We start from the raw sequence: 20,109 nt of genomic DNA on the forward strand, positions 1-20,109 counted from the left end.
AAAAATTTAATCTTAAAAGCAAAAACCTAAAACCACAACAAAAGAAAACCATATTTATAAAAGCAAGAATAGGCAAACAACTATATGCTTAATACATAAAACTGCATAGCATAGTATATAAGCATGAATACATAGTATATATAAGTAAATAAACACATATGTACTACGATATATGTATGTACAAAGTGGATCGGTGACTAGTAAATAATGTGCTTATATAACGCAAAAATGCAAGAAAATAGTAAAAATTAAGGAAAACAGTTATGTATATACAAACCTAAGTAAAATTACATACTTTTAGGCGCTTAAGCCGCAGCCAGCAGGCAACAAATGCAACTCTGGCATTAAGTGCGTAGCAAAAACTGAATTGAAATCAAACGAGTGCGTGTTGTAAGCCAAGCGAAATAAAAGTAGAATAAATGAAATAAATAAATGCAATTAAAAGGTAATGAAAAAGTAAAAAAATAAAATCAAATAAAGGGAAATAAATTAAAATACAAAGAAAAATCAAATTGTTCTCAATGCGTGTAAGAAATCGAATCAATTAATGCAATGAATGTGCGAGTAATTCAATGAATGCTAAAGTTAAAACCGCGTTAGTACGCAATCGTGCAATGCTATAACGGTACATTATGCACTCGAACGAGTTAAACGCAATTGCGTATAATTGAAATGTGCGTTTTGCGGTCAAATGCAGGCGAGATTCAACGCACGCACTAATACAAAGATAAATGCCAATGCACACACAAAAATATGTACATATGTATGGGTCCATATAACCATCATTACCACAAAGTAACAACAAAAAAAGCTATAATACCCTTCACAGCTGCACTTCTTTTAGCATAAAAGGGCATAAAAATATCTTTATCTTGGTTTTGATCGCTCTGTTTGTAAGGCAGCTATATGCTCTAGTAGTCCGATCTAAACAATTTCTTCGAATATTGTACCGTTACGTGGAAAAATATTTCGTGCAAAGATATCTTGTCAAATAAAAAAGGTTTCCATGCAAAAACTTGATTTTAATCGATCAGTTTGTATGGCAGCTATATGCTATAGCGAACTGATTATAGTCGTTCCGACATATATGCAGTTTCCTGAGAAGAAAACGTCGTGTGCAACATTTCTGAGCGATATCTCAAAAATTGAGGTACTAATTCGTGCATATTTATATACCTAGATGAACAGACGAGCATGGCTGAACCGACTCAGCTTGCTACGCTGTTTATTTATGCATATATACTATACATTGTCGTATATATACATTATAGAATCTCCGACAATTCTTCTGTATATTACAAATTTCATGGCAGACTTAATATACCCTTCATAGGGTATAAAAATTAAGTTTGTAGCAAATAAAATAGGTGTATATTGAGTGTGTGTGTGCGTGTAGCAAGCATAAACCGCTGGGTAAATATGCGCTCTGCGCTTGCGTGTTTTTGCTAAATAGCAAATTAATTTCCGTTATCAGCATGCTTATCCAGTTTTTGCATGCCACTTGCCCTCCAGCATGTTTTTGTTGTTATTCTTCTTTTTTTTGCATTTGCTCCAAAGCAGCTAACGAAATTAATTGAAAAATTGCATTCATTTCTTTTGTAATGCATTTAACGGCAAAGCGTAAATTCAATTGTTTCCGTTATTTTTTAAATAATCGGTGGAAAAAGCTTAATTCTTCTTATGGAGATTGTAGGCAATTTACACCAAATATTTTTGTTTTTTATGTTCCGTTTTGTCTTTAATATTTTGAGTATTTTAACCACGTAACGGTGCGTTTTAACACCTTACTTTAATTGAGTTGTCATTGTAAATATATACAAACACATATTTACTATAAATGTATATATATACATACATACTTATTTAAAACCAATCAAAATAGCGAGACGACTTTTTCTAGCTTGGCAAATAAATAAATTTGCTTCAAGGAGTTACTAAGAAAAGGACAATGCTTGATTCCAACTTTTTATATGGGTGTGTTTCACCCTCTAAATCCATTTCAAAAAAATTGTAAGAACTAACTAACTTTATTTACAGCAGTTGCTTAAATATATCGAACAAAGAATTTGTCTCAAATTTTATATTTCTAACCAAGTTTCTTGTACGGAAACTTTGCGAATGTTGGAAAAGACGATGAATCAGTTTTATCAAAAACACACATCTACGAGAGGTACAAAGCCTTCAAAGACGGCCGAGAGATCGTTGAAGACATGCCTCGTTCTGGACGACCTTCGACCACTTCAGCTGATGGAAATATTAAGAAAGTAAAGGATATGTTGCTTGAAAATCGTCAAGTACGTGTTAGAGAATTGGCAAGAGAGCTGGACATCTCCATCCCCAGTCCGTCCGAATTATTTTGGTGACTATTTTGATTATGAAACGCGTACTTGCTAGACTCGTCCCGATAAAGCTAAATATTTTTCAAAAAGAGTACCGGAAACAGTACTCTTTGGACATGCTTGATCATGCGAATTCCGATCCCATGCCGATGAGACATGGGTTAATGAGTTTGCCAAGCAAAGAAGTCAACAATCATCGGGAATGGAACCTGTTTTCTGTTGATTGAAGAGATAAAACAAAATTCGCTGAAGGAGCTGAAAGCCATCCCAAAAAGTGGTTATGGAAAGTGTTTCGGTTACTGGAAAAATTATTGGCATAAGCGTATTACATCTGCAGGAGATTATCTGAGGGTGACAAAGTAAATATTGATGAATAATTAAATAATTTTCATTTGATTTACCATTTCCGGCTACTTTTTTGTCAGAATGTATATAGCATAAAACAAATGGTAACATCTTTTCATATAATATTTTCTAACTTACCTTTTTATTTATTTATTTTTTCAATAAATCCACATATTTATGTATGTATGTGTAACTCTGTATAACTTTACTTTACATGTTTCATATTTATTTTATTATTAATTTTTTTTTTCATAAACTTACTAGCAACACTGTAATCAAATTTTAAATTTATTTAAACATTTTCTTCTATTTATTGCTTGTAAAGTTCTCATTTCAGTCAGTGCGAAGGTTTTCAAAGTACACGTGTTGTGTTGAAATGGATTTTTGCTGGAAGCGAAGAAGGTTTTTGGTGAACGTGATAGAATTAATAATTTACCAGTACTACAGTTTCCACAGCGTGAAAATAACTCTAAGACGATTTGGTCGTAAAGCGTTGCATTCGAAAATGATCTAGCAATACTGCCAATATGCTGAAAGTGTCTGAAAAATTAAATTATCTTTGGTGGCTATTATATGTATATTGTTTACATTTAAATAAATAAAAAGAAAACATTCGCAAACTGAAAAAATTATTTTATTTCATAAAGTTAAATCAGAACCATTTATCACAAGGTTAAGATAATATTTAGTCTATGGATGAATGTAGAAAAATGTTTTAAACTGGTGAGTAAAATTCGCAAAAATATCAATAAAAATACTCTCGTTTAATATTTTTGTAATTATTATTCAAAACGCTTTCCTTCCATTCTCATAAATACATTTTTATTACTGTTGTAAAATCCTGAAATTCTAAAACTAGTATAAGCAAAATCATTGCCTTTGATGCACCCTGTGGTCATTTCTGGAATCTGCGCGACGCTGAAATTACCAAATTGCCAATTAGTACCAGGCGAACATAAACAGCAATAGGCAACTGCACCAACTATGTTAAACGAGCACTGTAATTAACATAGCTGCATGCTGTTAAGTAAGATAACAGCAGTGGTTCATTCCCTGAGGGTGTCGCTGTGTCACTAATGTTTGCATAGTGTGCATTGTTGTAACCTGCACGGTTTTTATGGGCGCCTAGTCATTCGGCTAATATACTCATACATTTCGTTCAGCCGACGCACCCAAACTATCATATGGAGACAATTCATTTGCACCAGGCGCGCAAAATTAAAGCAAGGTTACAATAAATACAGGGTGTTCCAAAATTAGCGCAAGTTTTAAATTTGTCGCCATTTATGCAGTAAAGTGTTAACAACCCTTTAAACAAAACAAACCGACAGCTGACAGTTTAGGCTTAGTAAAAATGAATAACATATTTTCATTATTAATCAATATTTAAAAATAATGAAAGCTTGGTGGCCACTGTTCAAAACTTTCATATAAAATATGATCGGAATAGCGTTTTATATTCGTCAAATGCGCAGAGATCTTGAAATGATTGCGAATTTAAATATTGCATTACTATTGGTACACCCTATATATAAGGAAGAGATAACAAAAGGAAAATAAAAATTTGATTTATTGTTGTCAGAAGCTAAGGAATGCAAGAACTGTTAGTTTTAGTATTGATTGGCAGATGTTACTTTATTGTTGTGCTGAAGGTTCATATGGCACCAGTGTCACACTGTTGGTAATTTTACAGAAATTGTTGTTCTTTGTGTATTCTGTAAATTCGCATGCAATTTTTATGTTCGCCTGATGGTGAAAAAAATCAGTTAGTAGAAACGTTTTAAATTTTTCCAGCGGCCTTGTTTGGTGTTTAGCACTTGTTCCAGGCGCTCATATAATGTCAGTCGGCCGATTGAATAATATTTTTCAATTAGAATTTCTAAAGTTGCACTGTCTTCACTATCAGACGATCTTTATGATCGCATCAAATTTAATTATGTTGGCATCAGATCTCTTTTGTTCTTTGTTTATAGCTTTTCGTCATGGAATTTATATTTCTACGTCGCTGAAACGATAAGGAAATGTCATGTACCAATTAGTATATGTTGATTTGCCCTCTGTTTTGTTGGGCAAAAGTGATGATTACAGCTGCGCAGCGACTACTCTTCATTCTTCTTCCTTCATCTCGTTTTCCACATCATAAGGTTTTTTTGGGTTCAATTATGTTTCATTATTAGCGCTGTGATTTTGTCATAAATAGGTCTGAAAAAAAAGAATAATGATAGTAAAATTATCATGTGAATTTACAGCATAAACAAAGAAACAACAGCTTTAACAAAACAAACAACACTACTCTCTGCGTTGGCGACACTCCTGCAGCACAACAATATATTACTTTATTGTACTTTACTATCTCTCAATTCATACTAAAACTAACAGTTCCTGCATTCCTTAGCTTATGACAACAATAAATTGCATTTTTATTTTTGCTTTATCTCTTCCTTATTTGCATAGTACAATCAGCGTAGGTTACAACAATGCACCAAATGAATCAGGGATGTTATGTTGTTTAACAGCACGAAATGTTAATGAGTAATGTTAATGAGTAACAATAACATTTACATATTCTGGCAGTTACCTACTGCTTTTTATATTCACCTGATACTGTGGTCATCCGACAGAGAATAATTTGATACATTTGACTAAAGAAGAAGAAGACCCCAAATCAGAAATTGCTTAATGCCAATATGTAAGTGAGACTCTCTGTATCATAAACTGTAGAGGCGCAGAGTAAGCGCAAATTATCATCAATTATACCATTCAATTACTCTACTTGGACTAAAAAATAAATATTTCTTGCAAAACTTATTGGGTATAAAACAAATGGTAGCCAACGATCTCTAAGTCTAGATGACCTCTGTAAAGTTATGGCAGTACACTCAGCATAAGTAAATGTTTCTTAGCAAATTTAGAAGATCAGATTATAGTATAGATGTTCGACTAATGAAATTTCTGACTCAACCAGTTGCCAGTCACCGAGCCAGCTGAAACACTGGCGTCTCTGTTAACGCGACATTTTGGTGAATCATAAATTCGTCCAAGTTTATGTATTATTCAAATTTATAGCTCTAAGGAAAAGGTTTTTGATACTTCTGTGACACCCTAAATTGTTGGAAATGCCTCCGTTAATAGCGTTTCAAAAAATTTACGCCGTTACGCGGCACAAAAATTTCCACCTTTATACGCTTTATATAGAAGGTATTTGCTTTTCCGCGATAAATAGACCGATTTCCACTCTCTTGATGTCTCAGTTCTGCTTTTGGTGTCACCGCTAGATCTATTTCTTCAGTAAATTTGCAGCAAAACGAAGCAAAATCTAAAATTTTCTTTCCAAACAGTAGGTTTTTTCTTACAAAATTCCCCAAAAATAAAGCTTTCTCCGAAAATCCTTCAGCCGGAACGAATTCCCAATCAAAAGCAGATAGTTTGCAAAAACTCTACCCAAAGAAAGAAGTACATAGATGCCGGGTCAATGCGTTGGCAGAAACTTAGGGGAGAAGATAGACAAAACGAAATTGAGCGCTGTAAAAGCTTAGCAATGCATTCAAATATACCAGGTAATGGCAGATAGGCGATTCCAGCTGTCACGACGCACTCCTTCATATGCAATGTATCGTATATACTCGTGTACCAGTGTAAACATATCAAGTTTCAATGGCGGACAGGGCTCAACTCTCCGACTATTTCGTTTGTGGAAGATAAACGCCGTTTCACCAATCAAGTCATCACAGCTCAAACGGGCTAAAGTAACAACAGTGAGGGGTCAAAGGAAAAGTTAAGCGAAAAACGGTTAAATCAAATGCGCACTTAATTCGAACGTTGTTGTTGTTGTGAGCAACCTCAAAGAGCTGAAACGGCGAACTATAAATTGGAAACTAGGAAAGCAAAGCATTGAATTGCAAGCGTACATTTCAACAGGTAAACTTTAGCGGAAACATTTCACAAGCATGTAAAGATACAGATACACATACAACTCGACGGGGTCGATTCGCACGGAAAAAGAACTGCAACGCAACCACGTGAGTGACAGGACGTGATAATTAAAATTGTGATGAACTCACGCCTCGCATTCCCACCAGCAAACACCGCTGACAATCCGACACATAACGGTGTATTTTCAGCAGGTGAAGTCACGACAATTACGAATCCATCAGCGACAAATTAACAAGCAGGCAACAGCCAGCAGCGCAGGCCAGTGCGGGAAACGCGCTCATAGCCACCACGGCGGCATGATGAAAGCGTCGAAGCGTTGAGGCGTGAAGTCAAAAGTAGCTAAGCGCATAAAAACGCATTAGCGTAGCATACTTTCGAGCGCGGGCATGCATTGGCGGTCGTGAAATTAGCTATGTGCTCGCCAGCGCGCAGAGTGCATATGCCCCGCAAGCATAAAGCATTCAACGGCGCGCTAACACATGCACACACGCACTTTGGGAACTCGGCTTTGTGGTGTGGCGTTCACCACACAAGGGCGACACTGTCAATTGTGGCACCCATACAGCACTGGTAATGATGATCATACGAGCGCGCTTACACAGGCACCTCTGTGGCAGCGCCAAAGGCAAAAGGCACAAACTCTGATGATGAAAGTAGGTCACACACGAATTTTCCAGCGCGGCTGAAGCTACATGAAAGTTGACAGCTTGATTTGAAGTGTTTGCTGTGCGAAAGCGTTTTTTCTATTTTGGAAACAGTGCGACATTTATGTGAGCGATTTCGCATTAACCGAATTCGATCTTCTCTCTCGTTTTTTACTCTAAAAAAAGCGGATGAATCACATTTTAGTGATTTAGAATTATGAGAGTTGTTGATCGCTTAAAATTTACGTATAATTGACCACGTTGAACCCTCTAAACAGCGAAGGCAAATCAATATACATCGTAAAACTAACAATAACACTAAATAGTGGTTCTATTACCTCGCTAAACCCAAAAGCCAAACCCGTTGTCCAAAGTCTGTTTTTATACCCCACGCAGCATAAAAGAACTTAAAGTCTAACACAACATAAATATGAAAGAAGCGCTAAAAAGACAAAAACGTAAAAAATAATTCATAAGCATTGCTCTGAATGTGAGATAAAAATTTTTCAGTTCTAAAATTGAGCAGAGCTTTAATTTATTTTGTAGACATTTAACAAATCTTTGAAGAACATCCTAAGACCATTCAGAAAATTTTCTAAGTGAAGGATACGTCCAAAAGTAGGTAAAAAGAATAGGTATTCAAGAAGATAATAGAAAACCATCAAAGACTTTAAACGAGAAAAATCTGCTCGGAAGATTTTTTTGTCATCGGACATACAGGGTTTGTCTAGAGAGTAATAGGTCTGATTTTCTGCCGCCGCGACTGTACTTCGGAGCGTGCGCGCACCGACTCGATTCGGTAGAGAGCGTTCCTAGCTAACGAACGAATGGCTAGTCAGTTGTCTCCGAGTACCTGGAGACTCAGGACAAACATTTTCGTGCGACGTGTTTCTGTGAGTGGTGCAAGCCGGAAATGCAGCATTCGTTAGAGCAGAGGTACGCGATTAAATTCCATATGAAACTCGGTAAATTTGCGACGTGTGATATGATCAAGCAGACCTACCCAGATGTTGCTTTAGCAAGAAGTGGTGTGTTTCGGGGCCCCATGACTTTTTGGAGGGCCGGGAAGAGGTCGCTGATGAATGAGCAAATCCAAAGTGAAAACGACGATCATTGTCTTTTTGACATCAAAGGCAGCACCATAAATTTGGTCTTTCTGGTCAAACCGTTAACGTCAAGTTTTAAGTGGAAGTCCTCAAGAGACTCAAACGACAAGACATTGCAGCCGATTGGAAGTTGCACCACGACAACGCCCCGGCTCACACCGCCTTTCTTGTGAACAGCTACCCAAACAAGGCCGGCATTCCAACGCTTCCGCAGCCGCCCTACAGCCCAGATATGGTCCCCCCGGACTTTTTTTGTTTCCTTGCCTGAAAGGGCCGATGAAAGCCAAGCATTTTGAGACGACAGAGGTGATCCAAGCAACACGCGCTCTCATGGCTATTCCGGGACGCCTTCAATGCTTGAAAATCGCACTGACAGCGTTACATCGACGCTGAAAGAGCCTATTTTGCAAGTTTTTAAAGAATTGTAACAGTTGGTTCAATAAATTTTTTTAAATCGACTCAGTCCTATTACTTAATGGACAAAACCATACAGGTCTCAGCGAGAGAAAAACATTGGGGTTCTGTAAGGACCAGGGCCTAAGTTCGAAACAAAGTTATATCTGAAACAAAACATTTTCTGTTTTATATCTATCTCCATATATGTAGATACAATCAAAAGTTTATACAGTAGTATAGAAGAAATTATAGTGTTGACCCCTTCGTTTATATTATATTGCATGTTAATAATTTATCTACCTTGTATATATGGATGTATATCAATAAAAATTACTAATAAATATATATGCCGATACATACCAATGTGTATTTAATTAATAAGTCCACTAAAACGTTTGAATGGAACGAATTCGTTGTTCACAGGAATGTCTTCAGAAGTGTGATATAAGAACCAGCTGTGCTGACGATCTAAAAATTTATTGAAAATGGTAAATCATATGAATAGTTAACAGAATTACATTTAAAATAAGTTGAGGAATTGTTACCTACCGAACGAAAAGCTGGCAGCGACGGCGTAAAAAACGGCACCTGTATGGTTTTCGCCTTCTGTGCGCGACAGATCATCAGCAACAACATGCGACGCGTGCGCACATCGCACTTATACCAGTCGGTGTCATATATGACCTCAGCTACTTTCAAGCTCTGAAAAAATGGAAATATGAGGATATTCTCAGTCTTATTACTTTCAAGTCAAGGCTTACGCTTTCGCTGACATAAGTGCCGCCAATGCAATAGAGAATCAGTTGAGTTAAAGCGGCGATGCTGTAGAATATGTAAGTCAACACGCCTACAGAAGAGGAGTTCTGGAACGGAGAACATCATGTGCCAGGAAGAGAAAATGTTTTCTAACTTATGTATCTGCATTTCAAAATTAATCCTAATTGCGATTTTTTCAATAAAATTAAAATGATAATTGTAATTATAAAGGTAACAGTGATTCCAAAAGGGGTAATGGTAAAAGTAATTGAAACCGTTGCAATAATTTTGGTAAAAATGTTGATGATAATGAGTTTGAGTACATTTTTTCTAATTATGGTAATTGTTATATAATCAAAATGTACTGGTAATGGTAATTATACTTTATGCATTATTTCGTTTAATTAAATTTAAGGAAATTTTTGCAGTGCAAGTACTAATATACAGCACTTGAATAATTTTTAAATACATTAATTATAATTTTTAATTATTGTGTAATTTAAATGTATTGGTAATGGTAATTATGCATAATGTAATGATTAGACTAATTTAATTACGAACCAATATTAATAGAAAGAAATTTTAGCGTATTTTAAATAAATTACAACATAGTAATTATCATTTAAATGTACTGATAATGGTAGTTAGGTTTAATGTATTTGTTTAACTAATTGAATTATTAATTAATATTAATGGGAAGATTTTTTAGTAATGAAAATCCAAAATAAATTACAACAGAGTATTTATGAGGGTAATTTTTGGTCACTAACTGGAATTAGTGATGACTATAGCACTAGTAATTATTATAAAGTAGTTGTTAGTACTAATGATAATTTCGGGAATGCTGTAATGACAATACTGCATGATTGGTAATGGTAATTATAAATGGTAAAGGTAAGTAATTTCAGTACGGATAGTTATTGTAATGATGACGTAATGTAAGTATTGCATTAATGGTAATGGTAATTATAATAATGTATTTACTTATTAATAATCAATAAAGTAATTTCAGTAATGATAATATTGCATGATTGGTAATGGTAATTATAAATGGTAAAGGTAAGTAATTTCAGTAATGCTAATATTGACATCATCGAATCATAACTAAGTATTTTTCAAGTGGTAATTGTAATAACATTGGTAATAATGATGTAATCGAAATTGAAGGTAGTTGCAGAAGTGTAACAAATGGCAAAAGTGATTTCAATAGTAAGAGGAATGATAAATGATTCTGTGATAACAGCTATTGTTTTTATTGTTAAGTCTCAAGGCACACAATTCTAGTTAGAAGGGAATCACAGCAGAATAAAGGTAAGTGTAGATATAAATTTATGGCATAATCTGCTCTTATCTAAAAGTCTGCAGATTTAGAGAGGATATTGTAGATGGTGAATCTTCCTTTCTTGTGTCGGTATTGCGTTCGGTATCACCTATAAAAACTGGGTAATATCAACCAAAACTTGTCCGAATTGGATATTTGGCACAGATAAATTCTAAACCGATTGCTTGAACAATTGCTTGCAGGATTGACGTGGCTCGTCCAGTAGCAACCGCTATTAGATAAAATTTTTTGCTGTTGATCGGAATTGAACTCTCGAACTTGTTTTAAGCGCTTTACAACTAGTTAGAATGAGGTAATTTTTGATAGCAGCTTAACTTTCTACTAAGTAAACTTGAAGAGTCCGAAACTCTCTCGAGTTATTGTAGGCATCTTCGATCCGTTTTACAAATATTTTTTAGTTCTACCAACTGTTGAAATGCGAATAAACGGAAGTTTGATGGAACTATTTGTCAATTTCATGTTCCTCAAAAATATTCAAATAATAGCTTTTCTCGAGAGCTATCCACTACCGGCATATACATATGTACTATACACGTATCTATGAGATAGTGCAAAATGCAGCAACATTGAAAATAATTATAGAATATTGGTGCACTGGTAAAAGTTACACAAAAGGAAGTTACTTTCTTGATAACATAAGTTATGACGGTACTCCAACAACAACAATAAAGCACCGTTGGAAAACATAATTCACAACACTTCAAAAGCACGTCAGCAACCAAGTGGCTGCCACACATGCAAACTCACCAACATCAAATCCAAAATGCTGAAGCACAACACCAGCGATGCCGAAAGGAAATGCATCAGGATGATGAGTGAAAATTCCGAAGCGAAATCGCTGCACAGATCGATGATTTTGTTGTGGCGCTCAACGAGCACCGCCAATCGATGCTGTATCCGCATATTTTGCGCCAACGTTGAGTGCTCCACTAGCAGCAGCCGCAACATCAACAACAACACGCGCAGGCACACGGCCAACGACCGAGGATACAACGAGGACATGCAAGTAAGAAAGGCAAAAGTTATAAGTGAGATGTGAAAAGAGTGGATAATAGATGGGGAGGGAAGGTGAGTGGGATGTGTTGTGGCAGAGCAGTTTGTAAAAATTTTGTAAATTGAATCAATCACTATTTGGCGTTGACTTAGATGAGTGCAAGTCCAGTTAGTAAATTGTAAATTGTAGCACGCTTTGGCCAACAAATGGTGTGGCATATACATATGTGTGCCGGTTTTTGCATGTGTATGTGTGTGTGTAGCGGAATATGTGGCTTAGAGATTGCGTATGTGTAAAGCATATATCAAAGATATATTTATGTTCAAATACCTTTTGAATGCATATTAGGGTGATCCTTAGGAAAATTTATTTAAAAAAAATATACCAAAAATTTTTAGTCTTTCTCATAGATCATGAAAACACGAGTTTAAAAGACTTCTGAATATGACAATGAAAGCTAGAAGAGACATCCGACCTTTCAAGTCAGCTCTGATTGATTAATTCTATTGAGTAGTCGAAAAAGTCTTTTCGTATTTCTAATAAAACTTCAACATATTTTTTTATATTTATAATGAACTTTAGTAAACCAAATATGTACCATTTTGGACGACCACTTTGCATTTTTCGCTAAAGACATTATTCTATCATTGTAAAACATTTCTGCTTTCTCGGCGAAAAACCGCGAGAAGCAATTTTCACAGGCTTCTCTTGAAGCCAACTCTACTCCATTAAGGGAGTTCTGCATTGACCAAAACAAATGATAGTCCAATGGTGCAAGGTCAGGGCTATATGGTGGATGCATCAAAGCTTCCCAGCTAAGTTCTACCAGGTTTTGCCGAGTAATCAAAGATGTGTGTGGTCTAGCGTTGTCCTGATCGAAGACAAAGCCCTTTCTGTTGATCCGATCTGGCCGTTTTTTTCGATTGCTTGCTTCAATCTCATCAGTTGTTGACAGTAAAATGTAGAATCAATCGTTCCACCAGGCTGTAGCAGCTCATAGTGAATGATTCCTTTCCAATCCCACCAAACACTTAACATAACCTTTCGAGGCGATAATCCTGGTTTTGCGACCATTTGTTGAGCTTCACCACAATTGGGCGATGATCTTTTTCGTACATTATTGTCGTATTTGATTCACTTTTCGTCTCCTGTTACCATTCACTTCAGAAATGATTCGATTTCATTTCGTTTCAGCAAAGACTCGTAGATGTTTATTCGGTCAAATAAATTTTTCACAGACAATTTATGTGGCACCCAAACATCAAGCTTTTTTTTGTAGCCAGCCTTTTTTAAATGGTTCCAAGTCGTATGATGAAGAATGTTAAGTTCCTTAGCGATGTCATGGCTGCTTATGCAACAGTCCTGGTCTATCTTTTCCATAATTTGATCGATTTTTCTACGATAGGTCGATCAGGACGAAGTGCATCTTTCACATCGAAGTTTCCAGAACGAAAGTGAGCGAATCATTGTTGTGTTATATGAACTGATATAGCATCGTCTCCGTAAGCTTCACAAATCTTATTGTTGGCTTGTGTGGCATTCTTCACTTTTTTATACAAAAATCAAAATATAGCAAGTTTCTTCACTATTTTCACTTATTTTTGAACAGCTGTAACTTGTTTCAAATACCCCGAATTTAATTTTATTTTGTTTAAAAGAAGCTTAAAATTTCACTCTTCCAACACTATATGGTATGACACAATGTAATTGGTAGCACTGAAGATATACGACTGCAACGATACGAAAATACTTTTTCGACTACGCAATATTTAGAAGAAGTTCAAATAATTTTTAACATATAACATCAGGTTATGCCGTGGCTTAAAACTCTTACCCTACAACATCCAATATGTTCTTTAACCGGCTGTTAATTTTTAACTAGGTCATTTCTTCGCGGACTTACTAGATTTAACATTTAATTAAAGCCATATTCTAAGCAAATAACCCTTACATCGGCAACCGCACGTACAAAGCCTTTCCTAAGACACTCGAATCTCTGAAGATCCTGAGACCGACAATAAATTAGACATAATTTAGATCACCCTCTAAGTCAGACTGCAGTTCAACTGTGAAGTACTCGTATATGACAGAAAATAGTTAGATCGGACCCAAGGCACTAATTTCAATGTTAATCAAACGATATCAAGTTGAAAATGCTGGTTGATAGGCTTCGGCAACACTGAAGCTGTCAGAAGACCAATAGCCTTGCAATTATTGGAGGTTATACGCTTTTCGCAGACGTCGCCGTGACTTCCCAAAACAGTCGTGATTGATCATATTGGTTTTGAAGGAGTATCAGAGTTTTGGCTGCCGAAAAGTATCACCACATCGACTGCATCGTGTCAGAGATTAGTAATAAGTAACTCTGAAGCCCTTCTCATGTAACGATCTCTACGGACGAAAGATCGTTATTCACCGGTGATAATTTATTTGTGCCAAAAACTAAAAAAATATCGAACCACCCTAATGTGTTTGCGGCAAAATATGTGCACTGCTGCGGATAAGCAATATTATCTGGGTGCACACTCGTATGGGTGTATGTATGTATGTATATGTGAGCATTTTATTGCACCGTTTGTTACTCACGTTCTTGCAATTCAGCGAATGCGTTACGTATGTCATGTTGCAACATGCGAAACAACGCACTCGTATACACACAGGCGCAGAGGAAGAAACCATCGACTGCGCTAAAAGTGAAAACCGTCATGGCGCCGGAGAGCGTCAGCACCAGGTATGTAGCAGGGTAATATGGCCAATTGACGAACATTTCCGGCAAACTGCAAATACATATGTATGTACATATTTGTGGCAAGAATGAAAAGCAAAAAAAAAAACGGTACAGAAAATACGCACAATCAAATAGCACGGAGCAAGCACAAATTTAGAGAATAGTTTGCATGTGTGTGTGTGTGACGGTGAGTGTGAGTAGTTGTGGGTGTGTTCGCAAATGTTCACATGTGTGTGTGTGTGGAAAAATCGTAATTTTATGGGAGATTTATTGCATTTGTTGTTGCAATAACAGCTGGTTGTCATAAGTGATGACTTTTCATTTTATAAATTACTGGAAGCAGATTGTGCACAAAATTATACAAAGAAGAAACGCTGCAATAAATACAAAAACTTAGAAAAATGTTGCTTTTTCAATGTTGCGATATTTTTTTCTTATTTTTGTTGGATATTGGGGGGGATGTATTGGTAAGGCGTTAAAGCTTAAATATTATAATTTTTTTATACAGTTTAGGAAGTGAAAACATATATATAAAACATGCCAAACTTGAAACAAAATGACTACTGTGGATAATATTTTAACTTTGCGAAAAGAAAATCTTAGCATACGGAAGATCAGTGAAAGAGTTAGATTCAGAAGTCTGCCGTCGGGGATTTTTTATTTTAATTTAAAGCAATAGGTCTCTGAGTAGAAAACCAGGCACAAGAGAAGCAAGGAAAACACCTTTTAGGGAGGATGGGCAAATAGAACGCATTAGCCTAAATGATCGAACCGCTGAGGACATCAGGATGGAGAAACCTTGGAACCGAAATCACTGCTAGGACTATACGAAACGTGCGCCGGGATGGTGATTTGAACGCTCGACGACTCGCAAAAAAGCCACTTTTGACTAAGAAAATGCTTCAACAACGCCTCCGGAGGGCTATAAAGCACCGAAGCCGTACTGAAGTCGATTGGCTGAAAGTAATCTTCTCTGACGAGTCCAAGTTCAACATGTTATGTAGGGACGGGATATCGTAAGTAGGAAGAAAAACTGTTGAACGCTATAGCGAAGAGTGAATCCGAAAAACGGTTAAGCAGGGAGGCAGCCGAAAGGTTTGGGTACGCTTTTCTTACCATGGACTTGGACGACTGGCTCTAATAGATAAAACAATAAACACAATTAAGTACCAGCAATTACTGGAGGAATATTTAACAACTTCAATTGAATAGCAATCTTCGCAAGAAAATGATCTTATCTTCCATGATGTATCTGTGCCATGCCATCGTGCCAAAATGGTAGGTATTAACCTTTTTTTTGCATGCCTGTAGTTTACACAAATCATTTCGTTACAATATTAATTGTACATTTTTTTTCTAGGTAAAATACTTGCTCTCGTTAAATGGAATTTTGACGTTAGAACAGCCAGGTAAGGAAATCAGCTTCACAGTATCGGATTGTGTGGAATCCGCTGCAGTAAAACTTTTCAATAGCAGAGAACTATTCGGCTGTCATACGACTTTAATCTGATTCTGCTGTGTCTAAAATTGCTATAAATATTAATCTTCCCATCATGAAGACATCTTCTACCGTAAATTTTTTCTGTGGCAGCAAATGTTATAACATAGAACACCTGAAGAGCTCCGTTTTATATTTGTGTGATTTAGTCTTGTTGATACCCAAAGTTCGATTTATCCATTGCAGAATCACAGAGGCTCACTGGCAGCCGTAACTCATGTCAATAAGCTGCTATTTTAAACTTCACCATAGGTCACCTAAACAGAATATGTCGAAGTGCCTATATTTTTAGGCGATGTATTTCGCTTAAAGATCAGCTATCTCATGGTTTTCAGCAAATGAGTTCGTCGACGCTATGAAGAATATAACGATAATAGTACTCGATATCTGTCTCGTTTATATTAAAATCAGAAAAAGAGCTCACATTTCTTCTGCTAAATTCGAAGCGGATATCATGTATAGTGAGTCGTGTTTATGTCCGTGCACAGAGTGGGCACTTCAACTGGGCAGAACACCTCAAAATTACTTTGAGATGTTTACAACAGCTATAAATATAAGTGCAGTTCGTTATTTTCCGTAATTTTCATAGAATCAGAGATTATCCCGCAATCGCCACTACCAACTTAAACCTCTGCTGGCATGCCTTCCAGGTCACCAATCTTAGTCAGTGCAACATTTTTCTATTACAAACAAATAATGGAATTTTCTTCTATGCTATAAAAAAAAACTACGCTAATACTACAGCTTCTCAACTCTTCGCACTTCGTGGCCTGCATTGAACTACCTGCGGTCAAGGATAAGTCCTTAAGCTAAAAAAAACTCTCACTTTTCCATATACCTACAGTTTTATAAGCCTGAAAATAACTTTGCAATTAAGATTTAATGCTCAGCGAGAGTTGCAACAGCAACGGAGTGCGAAAAAAAACTACCAAAATAATGCATAAGTTCACTTACATAACATTGAAAGGCAATAACAGCTCGGCTTCCAGCGACTGCCACTTGTAGTAGCCCATTTTTAGCAGCGGCAAAATGTTGAAAAATGTATTCGTTAGCGAACCAGATAAGAGCAGCACAAAGGACAACGCGGAACCAAACGAGGCCAGTGGCTCCACGATGCGGCGCTTTTCGGCGCTGGTATCTGCGGTAGTGCGAAGTAACAAATGTGGAATAGAAAAGTTATACAAAAACAACAATTGCTGCGGAGGCACTACGCCAAAATTAGGGCACATATGCACATGAATATTTGGATTTTACGACAAAACATGCAGGCCTCGGCGTGTATACTATGTAAAGGGTGGTTCATAGTGTGAGCTTTATCAGTTCGGAAGGCAAGCAAAAAAAACCGGTTCCTCTTGGTATCCCTCAAATAAAATCGTCAGCTCTAAGGTTACACCGAATCAGTGATAATAACACCCTATTTTACGGAAAAGGAAGATCATCTGAGGCCACGTTTTTGATTTCCGGCCAAGAAATATATATCAAGCCTCTATCAGCCATGGAATATAACCTAACCTTTAGGTTAGGCTCAGGTCAAGAATACCACGACTCCAAACCTTTCCATTCAGAGTCCATGTTCTCATGTCTCTGTTCATGATTTCCATAAAAGTCCACGTTTTCGATTTCCATCCAAGAAACATATATCAAGCATCTATCAGCCTTGGAACTGGAGTCTCAAGTCAAGGACTCAGCTACGGCAGAGACATTCGCACAAAGACAGAGACCGCAAGTATGATTTACTCACTTACCAGTCTCACTAACTTACTGCACAAACTAGTATCCAGCAGGCACAGTGGAAACCTCGATTCGACAAAAAATTTACTTAAATAGAAGCACTTTCTGTTAGAATCGTTTTTGACGCTCTTCAATCATAAAAATTACTAATTTGGCTTACAGTTTAAATTTCTTTTAAGATTTTCAGAGCCAGCAAAAATCAAATGATTAAAACACACTTTAAGAACCACCCTTTACGCGTTAGGGCATTTAGGCCCGCAGCACTTACCTTGCAACAACAATTGGTGCATACTATTAATCACATGTTGCCAACGCTTGTGGCGCCCAAAAAATATGGTCATCTTCAATAGTGAAATGACCTTGGTAATTCCCGGACAGAAAGCCTCGAGCGCGCTAAAAAGATCGTGCAAATAAACGAAACCGTAGGAAACCTCACCGAAACCGCCGACGGCAACGGCAAAGGTATTCACGCAGAAACGCAACGCAGTTAGCCATGAACGATGCCGATTAGTTGATTGTGGCCAAAAACCGGCGACGCGAGCCGAAAAGCGCGGAATGCGAAAGAAGCTGCGTTCGATGGGCACCTGTGGACCCAACAGACGGCGCATCTTATGACAGCTGGACAGCTAACGGCAACGTACGAAGTGGTATGCTAATTTCAAGGCTACAACGAGTATGTATCAGCAGCAATGCGAGGCTTTTTACGTTCAAAATGCGAGGACACGAATGTTGCTAATCGAATTGGCGCCATTTATTTTATAGCGGCACTTGAAATGCGCGCGTCGTGCCGTAATTAGGTGGAAGCAGCATTAGCTGATGTTACATGCATGGGTTACGCCTACAGGCTATAATTACTAAACACATATACATGAAATTTATATAACAACGCAGGTGTGCGTGTGTTTGTGTGGCTAATAATCATAGTGCATGCCCGAAAGTTGTGTAACTTCTAATGTAGTTCGCCAGTCGAATTTCAAATTCATAACAATGCTTTCAAAACCATAAAAATATTTCATTCGAAATTCGTAATTTCCATTTAGCGGTGAAACTTTTAATTATAAAAACTGAGAAAAAGTTCATAAACATTTCAGGGTTCAGAGCGAGAAGCTTTTAGGTTGTATGTGATGGTCGTATTTGGTGGCCGCGAAGGCTATTTATGCTTTAAAGAGCTACTTATAACCACAAAGAAGGTGAGAGAAACCCACAGCGCTGCACCAACTGAAGAGTTTAGAAATTAGCTAAATACGAGTTGCACTAATGAATAAATATTTTCGAAGTAGATTTGATTTAGTAGATGGATTCTAGCGCTCAGGTCCAATTAGGTTGGTTTGAATACGAAAAATTCAATAAAGTTAAGAAACTTTTCATGAGAACATATTGTTTGCCGAGATTATGGAAAAGTCGGAATTCCAAGTACTCCGGACTTTCCTGTGCTTTTCAGTCAAAAGTTAAAGGCTTCAATTGTGTTGCAATCTTGGATAAAAATTCTCATTCTCACTCTGTAACTTTGTACAGAAAGAAGAATGCTGCATTCAAGCTAAATTTTATTGTTAGAAAATTTTGTTTTATTTCCGGTCATACTCTTCCATTCAAGCCTGTTTTCGATTCTTTGGAGAGTCGCGAATCGTACAAAACAAGCATAAATTATAGTCAAAAAGAATGGAATAATAACGTGTGATCGAAGTAGAGTTACATTTTTCAATAGCCCCTTTTTTGACAGATCACGCGTGAGTCGTGTCAAGCTGTCATGTTATCTTTGTTAAGTATTGTTTGGCATTTCATCATGGAAATACTTACGCCTGAACAACTTTTACATATTACGAAAATTTACGTTCTGTTAGGAATGTATTTCCCGCGTTTCGCTCAACTTAAGGTCAACATAATCGGCCTATTCGCAACACTATCACCCATCTTAAGCTAGATCTCAATTCATTATTGGGCCTCATTCATTATTGATGGTTGAAAATATTCAACCGAATAGACCACATCCAGCACGCAGTGAAGTACCTGAGAGTGTACATGAAAACTGATTCGGCGCCGTTCGTAACAGCTCGGACTAACGTATTTAAAGTTTTGCACCAGTCGATTTCACCAAGATCGTATGATACTACACCGTTAGACTTTTTCCTATAGAGATTTGTAAAATCTAAATCCTATGAGGACAACCCCGCTTCGTTTTAGGCCTTGGAGCAAAACATCACGCGTGTCATTCGCCAGTTACCAGTCGAAATGCTCGAACGAGTCATCGAAAATTGGGCTCAACTGGTATATCCGTTTCTGTTTCTGAGACGTAGCCG

At 36.9% G+C, this 20,109-nt stretch overlaps 2 protein-coding genes across 2 annotated transcripts in view; one reads left to right on the top strand and one right to left on the bottom strand.

The window, feature by feature from the left end:
- The window catches only part of LOC120767890, a 172,750-nt gene extending 169,505 nt beyond the window's left edge, over positions 1 to 3,245 (top strand). The window contains exon 10 of the mRNA XM_040094216.1: positions 2,038 to 3,245. The gene's annotated coding sequence lies outside the window, so the exon portion shown is untranslated. The remainder of the gene's footprint in view (positions 1 to 2,037) is intronic.
- Positions 3,246 to 3,447: 202 nt separating this feature from the next.
- LOC120768461 (odorant receptor 22c) lies at positions 3,448 to 18,420 on the bottom strand. Its single transcript, XM_040095163.1, has 8 exons — positions 18,081 to 18,420; positions 17,036 to 17,219; positions 14,442 to 14,632; positions 11,609 to 11,790; positions 9,525 to 9,626; positions 9,313 to 9,465; positions 9,124 to 9,231; positions 3,448 to 4,886 (listed from the first exon to the last, which is right to left on the bottom strand). The coding sequence occupies exons 1-7, from the start codon at positions 18,418 to 18,420 to the stop codon at positions 9,181 to 9,183; spliced, it is 1,203 nt and encodes a 400-aa protein (XP_039951097.1). The 3' UTR covers positions 3,448 to 4,886; positions 9,124 to 9,180.
- Positions 18,421 to 20,109: the final 1,689 nt, after the last annotated feature.

Source organism: Bactrocera tryoni, chromosome 2 (assembly GCF_016617805.1).
Source record: "Bactrocera tryoni isolate S06 chromosome 2, CSIRO_BtryS06_freeze2, whole genome shotgun sequence".
NCBI classification, from domain to species: Eukaryota; Metazoa; Arthropoda; class Insecta; order Diptera; family Tephritidae; genus Bactrocera; species Bactrocera tryoni.